This window comes from Lynx canadensis, chromosome A1 (genome assembly GCF_007474595.2).
Source record: "Lynx canadensis isolate LIC74 chromosome A1, mLynCan4.pri.v2, whole genome shotgun sequence".
NCBI classification, from domain to species: Eukaryota; Metazoa; Chordata; class Mammalia; order Carnivora; family Felidae; genus Lynx; species Lynx canadensis.
Window position 1 is genome coordinate 24,061,511 of NC_044303.2, and position 13,513 is coordinate 24,075,023.

A 13,513-nucleotide genomic window follows, 5' to 3' on the forward strand; every position below is an offset into this window, starting at 1 on the left:
GATGGGCAACGCAGAGCAGGCGCCGGTTTGCACAGGGTCGATAATGCTTCCTTGCAAGGCCAGCCTCCGTTTGGCCACTCAAATGTCACACCGGGATGATTTCATTAAATTCGCCGTCATTTCCCAGACAGGCTTGCAAAGGTTCTGGCTTCCTCAAACCCCACCCCCTTAGAAGGCGAACTCCAGGAGTTGCGCACGACTCCCAGAGGTTCTGTCAGGGAACCAAAACCACAGCGCGGGGCGAGGGCGGGGGCGGGGGCGGGGGGGGGGTGACCCCAGTGGCAAGTGGGGGGCAGGCACCCGCCAAATGGGTTAAGAAGCTAGGACCTGGCCAGGGCCTCCCGCTCGGGATCCAACTGCGCCCCCTGGCGGCGGCCACTCCGCGTGCAGCCTGTTCCAGCAGGCTGCACCTCTCCCCGAACCCATCACCGCAGGGTGAGGAAATGCTCCCTCCCTATCCTTGCCTCGGAAACCAGACTAGGCCCGCCCCAACTGCCTCCTCCCTGCAGAGCAAACTCCAGAGGCAAACATCAGTTCCCACCAGACGGAGCGGGGCTTCCCTCCAGGCACTGCAAATGAAGACGCTCCTGTTTTAGGTTTTCGTTGTTGGTTTTTTCCCCCTCCAAATAATCAGAGTGAACAGCATTATGTTAGGCTAGTATCCTGCACCCTTTACGTTCCTAAATATAGGTGATGGCATTTTCACAGAGTCTGTTTGCGAATGTAGTTCATTCAGCTTTGTCAGTCTGGAATATCGCAAAGAAAGGCAATCTTTAGGACTCGGCTTTTCACAAGCACACAGATGCAACATTACTGCTTACACAGCTATCAAAACTAATACAGGTTTACCTGTTTGAATCCCTCTCCAACAAAGACAGGACACTTCAAATATGCCTATGGACCCTCCTCCCGCAGAGCTCTTCATATTGGAATCATCAGGGACAGATTTGCAACACTTTGTTTGGGGCCCACCTCCACCCACACCCCTAGGCCCCAGGACCCTAGAGAAAAGCTCTCCAAGCTGATTGCAAAGTGCGGGGGTGGGCTGACAACCACTGCTGGCAGCAGCTGCTGCCCAAATGTGATCCTTCGACCAGCAGCACCACCTGGTGACTTGTTAGAAATGACTCTTCTGCCCCACTGCAGATTCACATCATCAGGACCTCCAGGTGGGGTCCGGCAGTACCATTCTAAGACCCCATCTAGGAAATTCTGAGGCTCCCTCAAGTTTGAGAGCCACTTCCCTGAAACAATGGTCAGGGCAAGAACACCATGCTTTTCTGCAGGTTTCCCCTACCCACAGGCACGTCCCAAACTGGAGTTAAACATCCCCAAATATTATGTAATTACTTTGTCTTTCCAAATAAAAATATTGTCCATCTGGACCTTTTAATCATTTATTCATTCACACCAGTAGCATTGATTGGGAGACCACCAAATGTAATCACTGTGGAAGACTGAGGGGTTCTAGTGATCCGCAGGTGGGTCGAACCTCTGGGACCCTACAACATGTGTAAGAGGTGAACTGAAGTCAGTGCACTACAAGAGGCGCTTCAATAGAGGGGCTCAAAATACATGAGGCTGCTAGCTCATTAAAGATAATAAAGGTCGATTCCGTTAGGCAGAGGAGATAGATCAAGAGAAACCCTGAAGACAACCCACGTTAACCACAACACCCTGGCCTAACTGCAGCCACAAGAAATTTCCAAACCTTGTGTTCCTCAGCTAGTATGGGCTTATTGTAAACACAATTTTTTTAAGGCTTTTTAATATATTGAAAATCTGTGGTATTGCCCTTTGCCAGCACCTGTGCCTTTCCCTGGAATGGAAACCCTTCCGGCACGGTAAATGCCACCCACTAAGAGGCCTGAGGTCCTTTACTAACGCTAACCTTCTGCATCACAGGCTATCGGTGGCCTCTACCTAGCAAACTCTGTGCTGTCTGGATCTACCTGGACGTGCTCTTCTCCACGGCCTCCATCATGCACCTCTGTGCCATCTCGCTGGATCGCTACGTTGCCATCCAGAATCCCATCCATCACAGCCGATTCAACTCCAGAACTAAGGCATTCCTGAAAATAATTGCTGTTTGGACCATATCAGTGGGTAAGTTGGGTACAGGATTTCAGGGTCTCATTTGAAAGGACAGGTCACACCTTCCAGAGGGACTGGTCCTGTTTTGTTGCCCTGAAACCTGACACCCTGAATCTCTGGGTGATTTTTTTGCTGTTGTTGTTGCGAGAGAAGGTATAATGTAGTCATTATCAGGTTTGCTTTAGGAAGCAAAGTCTATTAACGTCACTGGCTGACAATGTCAAGCTTTCACAGTTAAGACCATACATACCTACAGCGCCAAAATTAGACCTAACTGTGCAAAAGCCACTACCAGATGCTTTTTCCCCATCTCACACTTTCAAACTCAGTTCTCTACAAGTCCCCCAGAGACCTCAGCATTTGTCATCACCAGACTGTGGCCAGTTTAAGACTACAGATCCCCACACTGAACAACACACAGCTTCTGGAGACTGGGGAAAGGTGCTGGATTCTGTAACTCAGAGGCAGAGGACAGAAGACTTGCAGAGGCAGTACTTGCTCAGGGTCAAGACGTTTCTGCCTGCCTCATGCCTCTGTAAACCCTGGTCCTGTTATGTCACCACACCCCAGAAGATCTCAACCCCCTTATATGTTGATCACACACATTCACCGCTCACCAGGATTGATGTTCTGTCACACACCCAACAAACAGGAAAGCCCGGGTAATGGAAGCCAGAGGGGCAGCTCCCAGGTAACTAAGTCAGTTGCACCTGTCACCTCAGCAGACTTGGTTTATAACCAGATTCCCCCGGGGTTTGCTTTAAAGCTGCAGAACTTCACAGGCATTAACACTGCACCTGCTTATGGTCACATGGGTACCAGCATCTACTAACATGAGAGACTATGGGATTTGATAGCAGGCTTGAGTCTACCCCACAGCGTGTAATAGAAATCCTAGTTCATAGCTAACACGAGGATGGGTTTTTTTTTGAGTTCCCATTGTTTGCCTTGCTGCTACAGATTCCTCTGCAGAATAGGTAACTCCATCTTATGGATGAGGGAACTAGGGTTCAACAAGTGAAAAGACTGCTGCACAGCTAGCCAAAAGGACTCCCACAGCTAGCACATAGGACCGTGCCAAATTATGATGGAAATGCTAACAATCTGCATGATTTTTTAAGTTGTGTAGAGTCTTCTATTTTTCCATTTTAAATTTCCTATTGCAGTTTGAACTAGATAGATCTCATTAAGCTTATTTGATCAGTTAGGGAGCCAGAGCAATGAAAGGTCTTGTGGGCTTGCCAGATCAGCTCTCCACTAATGGCGGGACTGGGACTCCCACCCTTCTGGCACCAAGCCCTGCACTTACTGCTGAATGACCACCTTCTTTATAAAACCATATTTGCTTTACCAAAGTTTGTTGTTTCTGCATCTATGCAATCTTAGACTCGTTCTCTTTCAAGAGAAAGACTAGTGACTCTCAATCCCAGCTGCACCCCTGGGGAGCATTGTGATTTAATTCTTCTATGGGAGGGTGATTCTAAGAGTACAACTAGGGTTGAGGAGGACTGAAACAAGTAGCAAGAGGTAATTAGCAAAAGTAGGCAATAATGCAAATGAAGTAAACCATGCTATAGTCAAGTTTTACCCTTGTACACTGTCCCATTGGTGAGACTGACACTAGGAGCACTACCCATCTTTTACCTTCTGCTGTACTAACAGCCCTTGCCCCATCTTAGTCAAGCTCAATAGCACTAGAAGGGCTGTTTCTGAGCAAAGACTACCAACCCGGCAGCGTTTAAAGCACCTTACAGGAAATCAAGTGCAGAGAGGTTGCACAGGACGACATCACTCCATTCAGCCATCACTCCATTCAGCCATCACTCCAGGAGGAAGGCAGGCTGCAAAGGTTGTGGGAGTGCTAGTAGGGGTCATCATCAATGAAGCCATGCTTACAGCATAGCTACTATGTGCTTAGCACTGAATGGACCAAGTTATGTATTTGAAGACCTCCAACAAGGTGGTGGGGGAAGGCAGGTAAGAAGACAAAAATGGAGTTTACCTAGGCTCTATATCACAGGTCTGAGATGTAAGGCTGAGTAGAGGACAGTTGGGGGAAAAAATTCTTAAGAGCCCAAAGGAGCTTAGCCTAACTATTCTGAATTTTCTTATGTTTCCATTTCTATTTTACATTTAGATACTTAGTTGAGATGGAATTTTGTGTACACAAAATAACGGGTTCTTTGACTAACTTCACTTAGCATCATACCCTCCAGTTCCATCCACGTAGTTGCAAATGGCAAGATTTCATTTCTTTTTGATTGCCAAGAAATACTCCATTGTATATATATACCACATCTTTATCCATTCATCCATCGATGGACATTTGGGTTCTTTCCATACTTTGGCTATTATGATATTGCTGCTATAAACATGGGGGTGCATGTGTCCTTCGAAACAGCACACCTGTATCCCTTGGATAAATGCCTCGTAGCACAATTACTGGGTCATAGGGTTCTTGTACCAATGAACATAGCCTTTTCAGCATCTATTGATAGATCAATAAACTGAAGGGGAAAAACTGGTATCTTGTTTTCTTCCTAGATTTGAATTTGAACTGCCCTTGCATTCCTGCAATACGTTCCTAAATGAAATTGTTTTTGGAGGACCTTGTTAGTTTTTCTTAGAAAGATTCTTTTTCTAGCTACAGTAAGTAAATTTGGGGCATTACTCCCCCCTTCCACCATGGTCTTTATTTAAGTAGGAACATTCTTTAAAAGCTATATAGAGGGGCGCCTGGGTGGTGCAGTCGGTTAAGCGTCCGACTTCAGCCAGGTCACGATCTCGCGGTCCGTGAGTTCGAGCCCCGCGTCAGGCTCTGGGCTGATGGCTCAGAGCCTGGAGCCTGTTTCCGATTCTGTGTCTCCCTCTCTCTCTGCCCCTCCCCCGTTCATGCTCTGTCTCTGTCCCAAAAATAAATAAACGTTGAAAAAAAAAATTAAAAAAAATAAATAAAAGCTATATAGAATTTAATTCCAAATCTCTCTTCCTGCTACCTTTTCAAATGTTATCTTTAATTGCAACCCTAACCTTTCTTCAGTGGTTATTTACATTTTCTACCTTGCCTTGGGTTAGTAATTACAAAGTTAAAATTTTCTATCATACTGATTATTATTAAATGCAATTCTTGCCTTAACATCAAAGTCAACTGATCTTAGTATACCTATGCCAGTTCCCTTTTGGTTATCATACTCTGGATCTATCTTATTCCATCTTACTACTGTTACTTTTTTGATTTAATAAAGTATATTGCTTTTAAGCAGCAAATAGTTTTCTTTGTAATCCAATCTTTACCTTTTAATTGGAGTATTTACTCCATTTATATTTCATGTAACCCATATATGCAGTATTTGGGTTTAAATTTACCCAGTTATTTTTCTTTGTATCTTCACATTTATTCTAAAAAATTTTTTTTATTAGTTTTCTTTATTTTTGAGAGGCAGAGACAGACAGAGCATGTGTGGGGGAAGGGCAGAGAGAGAGGGAGACAGAATCGGAAGCAGGCTCCAGGCTCCGGAGCTGTCAGCACAGAGCCTGATGCAGGGACCGAATTCACGAACCATGAGATTATGACCTGGGCCAAAGTTGGAAGCTCAACCGACTGAGCCACCCAGGCACCCTATCACATTTATTCTATATTCTGGTTTCTATCCTTGCTTCAGTGGCCTCATCAAGAATTATTCATTCATTATTCCCTTTATAAGCTTGTTATTTCTTTTAAATCCTTTTAGTGATTTAATATTCATTTTTTTTACCTACTAGAGTACAACACAAATTACCTTAGTATTTGTTGGATAGTGGAAAACCTTTGGAATAATTTAACCCATGTACCCCTAGATTTCCTATTATTTTTTCCTATTTCCTAATTTTAAGAATCCTTTTAAAACCCCTAGGACTTAAGTGTTCTTCTCCCTACTTCCCATATACTAACCATTTCTGTTGCTGTTCATTACTTTGGTCATTTCCATGATTCTGCTGGCCCTCATATTCCTTACTTCTGAGGAATTTCTTTTAGCCCAAGGATGTAGTTTTCTTTCAGCTTATTATTCTCAACACCTTTATTTTGCTGTCTTTTTTTAAGCAGGATTTTTGCCCAGTCAATAATTCCAAGTTTCTAGTTTTCCAGCAACTTAGAAGTGGCATTCTCAAATTCTAGTTTTTAGGATTTTGTTTGATTGTGAGAACTCAGCTGACTTAGCGTTGTTCCTTAGAAACCACCATATCTCTTGCTACCCTTTGCTGCTTTGGATTTTTTCTTTGTATCTTAGCAATTTTACTATGATGGGCGTACATGAGGTTTAGCTTTGGTTTTGTCCTGCATGGTCCTTTTATCTATTATTGTATTTGTTACTCAATGTCTTTTGTTAATTTAGCAACACTATTGGCCATTGTCTTTTCAAGTACTGCTTCTGCCACATTCTCTCCCCCCAACACATTTCTTGGACTCCAGTTTCATGGATGGTGGAACTTTCATGGTTAGGACTCAACTTTTCTACTTTTCATCTTTAAGTCTTTAGTCTGGGCAGTTTTACTGCATTTTCTTCTGGATTATTAATCCTCTCTCCAGCTACTTCTAATTTGCTGTTCAACTTACGTATTATAGCCTTAATAATTCACTGTGTTTTTAGTTTTGATATTTCCATCAAATTCCTTTTGTATGTATTTAGTTCTCTGGAATAATTCTCCATGTTTTTAACAGTTTTCTTAAATACTGAATCACAGGTGTCTATATAGCTGAGTTACCTGGGGATTTCTATTTTCTGGGATCTTTTTTCTCTTTGGCTCTTAGTATGCCTGGTAATTTTTTTTTTAATACTGGACACTGAGAAAAATTGTGAATATTCTCTCTTGATAGGGGTTCTTTAGCTTCAGCAGGCAGTTACAATAATCCCCTTAATCCAATCAGGGATTGAGTTTATTTTAGTCTGACTTCATAAGCACTTATTTTTAGTTTACCCTTATACCTAAGGGTATAGTCCTTCATGACTTCAAATGAAAGCCTCAAGCGTTTTCCATTTTGCGCAACTCTGACCGCCTATCTTCTCAGCACTTTAAGGACTGCTGCTGACACTTCAGTTACTCAGCCTCTCAGTCTATTCCTCTAACTAACTGGTATATGACTACTTGGCAGAAGTGGATAACGTTAATACATTCTTTGTGCTCCCTTCACTCCTGAATCTTAATTCCTGAAATCCTGGCTGCCTTGGTAGCCCTAACTCCAATTTTTGATCTCCCTAACTCCTGAGACAAGGCTTTGGGCCTTGAGTTCTGCTTTATTTCAAACTACTATTACCATACCTTTTCCTCATTTGAAATTGTCCAGTGCATCTTTGCTCCTCTCATTTTTGTCATTGTTCCTTTTATATTTTCACAACTTGTGTTTAACACACCATCTGCCTACCTCTGCCTTTTGAGGAAGAAATTCAGCCTATGTTACTGTCACAATTGACAATTTTATTCTTCTATTTCATATGCTTTCCTTTGTAGTAGCTCATTTTCCCTTTCTCAGGTTTACTCAATTGTACAAGGCCTTCATTTCCTTCACCCCATCCCAACAGTTTGGATTAGCTGGTTTTTCCATTCCTTTCATTATCCCAAATCATTTCACTGATATTTCTATTAATATATCATAAATAATCCTTCTAAGGTTGTTTCATTTCCTCGTTCACCTTGAGGCCAAAATCAGACTTTTCCATAACTTTAAGAGAACTTAGTAGTGAAATAGCTTTTTAAGTCAAAAAAATGCACAAACTGTCAATATCCAGACATACCTGAGTACCTGAGAAAAAATTTTATGGCTAAAAAATCAATATGAACAGTCAAAAGAAAAATTTCTGTGTGTATGAAGAGACCAAGGGTTGACATTTCCAACCTACAGTAAGTACCTACATTTTGAAAAACAAAAAGACAACCCATAAAAAAACTAGGAAAAATATGAACAGGAACAAAATGGACAATAAATGCTGGGGAAAAAAGGACAATAAATCGACTGGAAAATGCTTAGCTTCTGTAATAGTCACGGAACTGTAACTTAAAACAATGCATTACCATTGTTCACCTGTCTCAAAGTTAAAATGAGTAGGGCACCACGCTAGGTGTTTCCACGTGTACTCACATTTGTGTGAATATGAATTGCTCTTGGACAGTCTAGCCAAAGTTATTAGAATTTTACCTACTTCAGATCATCTGTTCTACAAAAAAACCAAAGTAGATGTAAGAATCTATGCCTACAATATTAAGAGGTGCAGCAGTCTTGGGAAGTAGCAGAAAAGGTTGGATTATGGTTTGTTGTACTGTTTTTATCCTAATTACAGAACATTTTATAGCTCTTAAGAATACAGAGGTGGGGTTATTGGATATTCAACTGGAAAACTGGCCATGGTTCTAAGTGAAAAAAGATTTCAGCATGGTGTGGACGATATGAGCCCCTGCTGGTAAAGTAGGAATTTATGGAGATCTATTAGCAAGGAGAATCTGAGGACTTCACATTTGCCAACAAGGTGAAATTAGGGGGAAAAATGACAGGATTATCGTATTTTCCCTTGTATTCTTCTGTATAGTTTTGTCCCAAATATTGTTATGATGATCAAGAATGAAACATTTCCATCTGTGGTATGGGAGAGGCTTCATGGAGACGGTGGCGGACCTTCCAAGTTGGCTTGAATCTAGCATACAGCAAACCTTGGGAACCACAGCCTAGATAGCTCGTTTTCTCCTGCACTTGGCGTTTCTGAGATTTGCTGCTGCCTCCCCTGCTTACTGCTACCAGCTTGGTCATTTTGCCGTTGCCAAGGCTTTCATCCAATTCTGAGGCAAATGAACGTAATTACAAATCAATTGCACTTTCTATTCGTGAGCTTCTTTGAGTCAAGAATTGATGACAGAAAAGATTGAGGCATTAGATTAAGAATGATCCCAGGGTTCTTTGGATTTCATCATCCCTTCATAAACCCAATTCCCATGATCAGAGGCAACCATGACTTCGCTACAACGTATAAAATAAGCAAACCCTTTCCCCTCCATGATTGCCTTGCTTATGTCATGTAACAAGAGAAAATACTTTATTCCCCAACTGTCTTTAACAAGTCTAAGTATAGATTAGATGGAAAAAGTGAAATAGACTCTCTTTCACAGTCATTCACGTGACAGGCAAAGACACCTATGTAAATTTTTTCTTGCATTTCAGAAATCTATTTGCAGCTCATGGAATCATTTTTTAGTATCATGGGTCCAAAAAGAAAGATTTTTTGCCTCCCTCCTCAAGGCTATGCCTGACTATGTATTCTCTACATTACTACTTTTATAGTAGGATAAAGGCCAGCTGTGTCACATGTATTCAGAACCTGTGTTTTCACAAACTGACAGCAGGCAGAAATCCTCAAATTAAATGCCTCGGCCACTAGGTACAACCTCTTGCCTTCGAGGAAGTCAAAAATTTACCTTCTTAGTGCAGATTGATAAAGAAACTGAGGGACAGTGGAAGGATCTCGGTGTAGCCTTAATATTTTGTATAGGACTTTGAGTATCTTTAGACAATTTTCTATCTTGTTTGGTATGGTCGGTCGGTCGGTCACAGATCTGGGTTATAAGGTAAAAGCCTGGAGTATCGCTATCTAACTGTCGCTCCTAATCTCTGTGACAGAACAAGTTTTTACTAACCTTTCTGTACCTTAGGTTCCCCAAGCACGATGACAGTAATAGTACCTATGTCCTGACATTTAGGGATTGAGTCAATATAGTGTTTGTGTCTTAAGTGTTACAACATGTAAACCTTTCTGTAAGGTTCTTGGGTTTTTTTCCTAACAAGTTATCGGGATTAGCATTTTGTCTCTTTTCAGGATTGATCTATGTATTCCCAGTACGTTACTACTGGTCACTTGACATTGGTGGTTTTTACCACAGGGATTTTTGTTTTTGGGTATGTTCTTTTCTTCTTTAGGTCTTCTGAATTTTCAGTTACTAAAATTGCCTAAGTTATTAACAATATAAAATCAATAAAAGTAATGGAAGATTAAGTCTTTGAGCCATTTAGAGAATTTAACCTGCAATTTTATTCTTTCTACATTGCTACTTATGCCTTTTTTCCCCCCTGATTTGACATGCCACTTTATCATAATCTGAGTTCCCATATATGTATTTGGGTTTATTTCTGGACTTGTTTTGTTCATCTGTTTATTCTTTTACCCAAGGTGTATTTTGGATTAAGAATACATAATAGCATTTATTATCTTATATCAACTCCCTCATTCTTTCAGACTTACCATGACCATTTTCACTTGCTTTGAGTTTTAGAAATCACATCTAGCTCCAGGGGGGGAAAAAACAGCTTTATTGAAATTGCATTTAGCTTAATCAACTTTCTAGAACTTTTGGGTGGCATAGTGTGTCTTTTGGGTCTTTTCTACTTTTCTGTGTTTTTTGTAAGCAGACTCCAATATGGAATGAACTGAACGTATAGAAACAAATATAACTATCTAAAATTCTAGCATTTGGCATTTTAAAAAGCCATATACACATAGGTCCAAGAGAAACAATAGTGAACTATGCTTCATTTTTCTATCAGATCCTATCTTCTGGGGAAAAAAAAAAAAACTTACAAAATACAAACTGAATTAACTGAATCAAATGAGCTCAACACCAGTGTTCTGCTGGCCTTTATGCTGGGGCCAATTCCCAGCTCCACTGCCTGAAACCAAGTATCTAAGGAGTCTGCCTGGGATTCTGTCCTCTGGAATCTGACGGGTTTATGCCCAACTCCCTTACTGCCAGGAGTCAGCCCAGGAAGTGGGGTCCAGCGACTCAAGCAACCAGGACAGGAAGCCAATGGGTCACCTGTTCTGTCTCCCACTGCTGGGAGATCACAATGTAGGCTAGCACCTACCAGGACACAAAGGCAAACCTGACGAACTAATCTACATCTTCCTTCCCGTTGGTTTCTGTAGTCATTTCATCTCCTGGGTGAAGTGAAATTGCCCCCCCCAACATTTTTTTTTTTTTTTGCCTCTGCCATACTGCATTGTCTTAATCCAGGAGCTCTGGGCACCACCTCAGCCAGCCTGCAGGCGAGTGGGCCAGTGTCCACGAACAGGGATGTTCACAGCCACACACAGATGGCTGTCCTTCCCAAGAGGAGCACAGTGCCAGACAAGCTGCCAAGTGGCCAGCCCCCACAGGGCCTCTACCCACTCAACCCACCTTCTCTTATCCCTTGAGTTCCACAGTCCTTTCCTTTTCTGCCCACAGGTGCAGAATTTAGGGACCTCTTCCCTGATGACCAGCGCTTCTCATACTTAGGAACACCACAGAAAGGCTAGGCTTTTGGAGGACATGTCCTTGATTGTCCTCCAGGATGCTCGCCCATGGATAGGAAGCCATTTAATGGCCCACACAGCTCAAAACCTGCCAGACTAACAGCTGACTTCTTTCTGCATGGCAGACTCAGCCATAGCTATGGGACAATATGCTCAATAAAATGACACTTAGCATATACTCTCCAGGGTTACTGGAAACTGGTGAGAACATTAACAACTGATTTTGGTGGTAAAGAAGAAGGGCTTATACTTTGTCTGCTGCTGTGGCCTGCTTATGGACTTTTTTGCTCTTTTTAATCACTCCCTCAAGGAAAATGAGGAAGGAAAGGAGGGACAGGACTCGGACTTTTGTTGCCTCTGACCATTTTTTAAGTTTTACTTAGCGTGTGCACATGAGGTGCGGGTGGCCTAGAGCAGGGGGGAAGATCCCAAGCGTGGAGGCCGACATGGGACTTGATCCCGTAAACTGTGATATCATGACCTGAGCTGAAATTAAGAGCCGCTCTGCCTTGGGTGACTGAGTCACCCAAGCACCCCACTTCTGGCCATTTAAAGCAGAGGACCAGCATCCATATACTGCCCCTCCATGCCCACGGGCTGTGTCAGGAAACGTCAGGTTATGGAGGCTTTCAGTTTTTCCACATCTAACCATTCCTTCTGGGGTAGATGGTAGGAACCCTCCAGTCAGGGACTATGGTAGATCATCTGATTGATAGGTTATCACCAGCACCCTTCATGTCCTAGTACCTGCTTCTTCGTTGGCCCAACAAAACTCCAACCCTGGATCACTCAGACCACCAGCCCTCACTGTTGCTGCACCCACGTAACCAAGAGCTTTTGGAGAAAGTAGCCCACTGAATTTCATGGCACCATAGATCCCTGGTTTCCAACTTTGCCTGGACCCTCACTCTGGTCAGTGCTTTGGTTTGTCCCTAGTGGATCTTTCAAGTCTTTTCCTATTTAAGTTTTCTCAACCTCAGACATTCATTCTCCATATAGATAACCTTATCCCATTCTCCTCTAAGAAAAAGCCATCAAGCCCAATTCCCCCTTTCCCTACTTCTACTTCCCATTTCCAATTTCCAAATAGGCATTCTAGGACCATCCATGTTCTTCTGTACTTTGTCTCTACTTCCTGTCCTTCCCCAAAGTGTCTTCAACTCCTCCCCATCCTGATTTAGCTCCTTAACAATTCCACCCTTGCTTGTTCCATCTTGTCACATTGTTCACCCTCAAAGCACCATCCAGCTCTGGCCGCCCTCCTTTTCATTGTTCCCAAGGTCACCAAAGCCTTTCTCATTTCCCGTATCTGGAAGGCTTTAATAATATACTCAAGTAATATGTAAATACCTTCTCAATGTGAAAGTCGAGCAGTTCGGACTACAGAGAACACAAAGTCGCTTTCATCTCTTCTGCCTTTCCTGACCAGAACCCACTGGGGTAACCTTGAACCTCACCTTACCATTCAACGCGGAGCACAAGCACGAGAGGAGCAAGTGAGTAGTACCGAGCAAAGATCCCTCAGATTTCAGCCCTTTGACAATGCCCCTCAGTCCCCTTTCATCTGTCTCTCCTTGGACTCTGCACTTCAAGCTGTTCCTTCTAAACCCTGCTGGCCTTCGCTGCAGTTGCTCTGGTTTGGCCCTTTCTTCAAGTTCTGCGTTTTCTAAACCAGATCCCATCTGCTGTCCTCCATCATTTGTGAATTACTAATGAGTGTACATTCTTTACATGGGTTATTCCAGTTAATTTTGACCTGTGCGTTTTGTTTTTTGATCAAAGGAATTTTAGGGTTGTCTACACAACCCTGATTCAAAGAGATTTCTCATTCCTTGTCTATTCTTTTATGTATTTAATTCAGAGTAATCTCTTCTTCAAAAAATTCCTCTGTTCCTTTACTACCTCCCAGAAGAATCACTGTGAAGGTTTATATGAGGAATCGTATTTACAGGCTACACTCAGAGTTAAGACATGACCAATTCCCACCACATTTAAGGATACCACTTAGTTAACACATTTGGTATAGGAACTTTGGAAACCACCCAGGATATAGGAACCCAAGATCTGATTACTCAGGGATCCTTTTTGCTTCCAATACAGCAGTTACC

At 42.5% G+C, this 13,513-nt stretch overlaps 1 protein-coding gene across 1 annotated transcript in view; it reads left to right on the plus strand.

Annotated features, from left to right (window-relative positions):
• Window positions 1-13,513, plus strand: part of HTR2A (5-hydroxytryptamine receptor 2A) — a 60,533-nt gene that overhangs the window by 2,674 nt on the left and 44,346 nt on the right. The window contains exon 3 of the mRNA XM_030310697.1: window positions 1,906-2,106. Coding sequence (XP_030166557.1) covers window positions 1,906-2,106 — 201 coding nt within the window. The remainder of the gene's footprint in view (window positions 1-1,905; window positions 2,107-13,513) is intronic.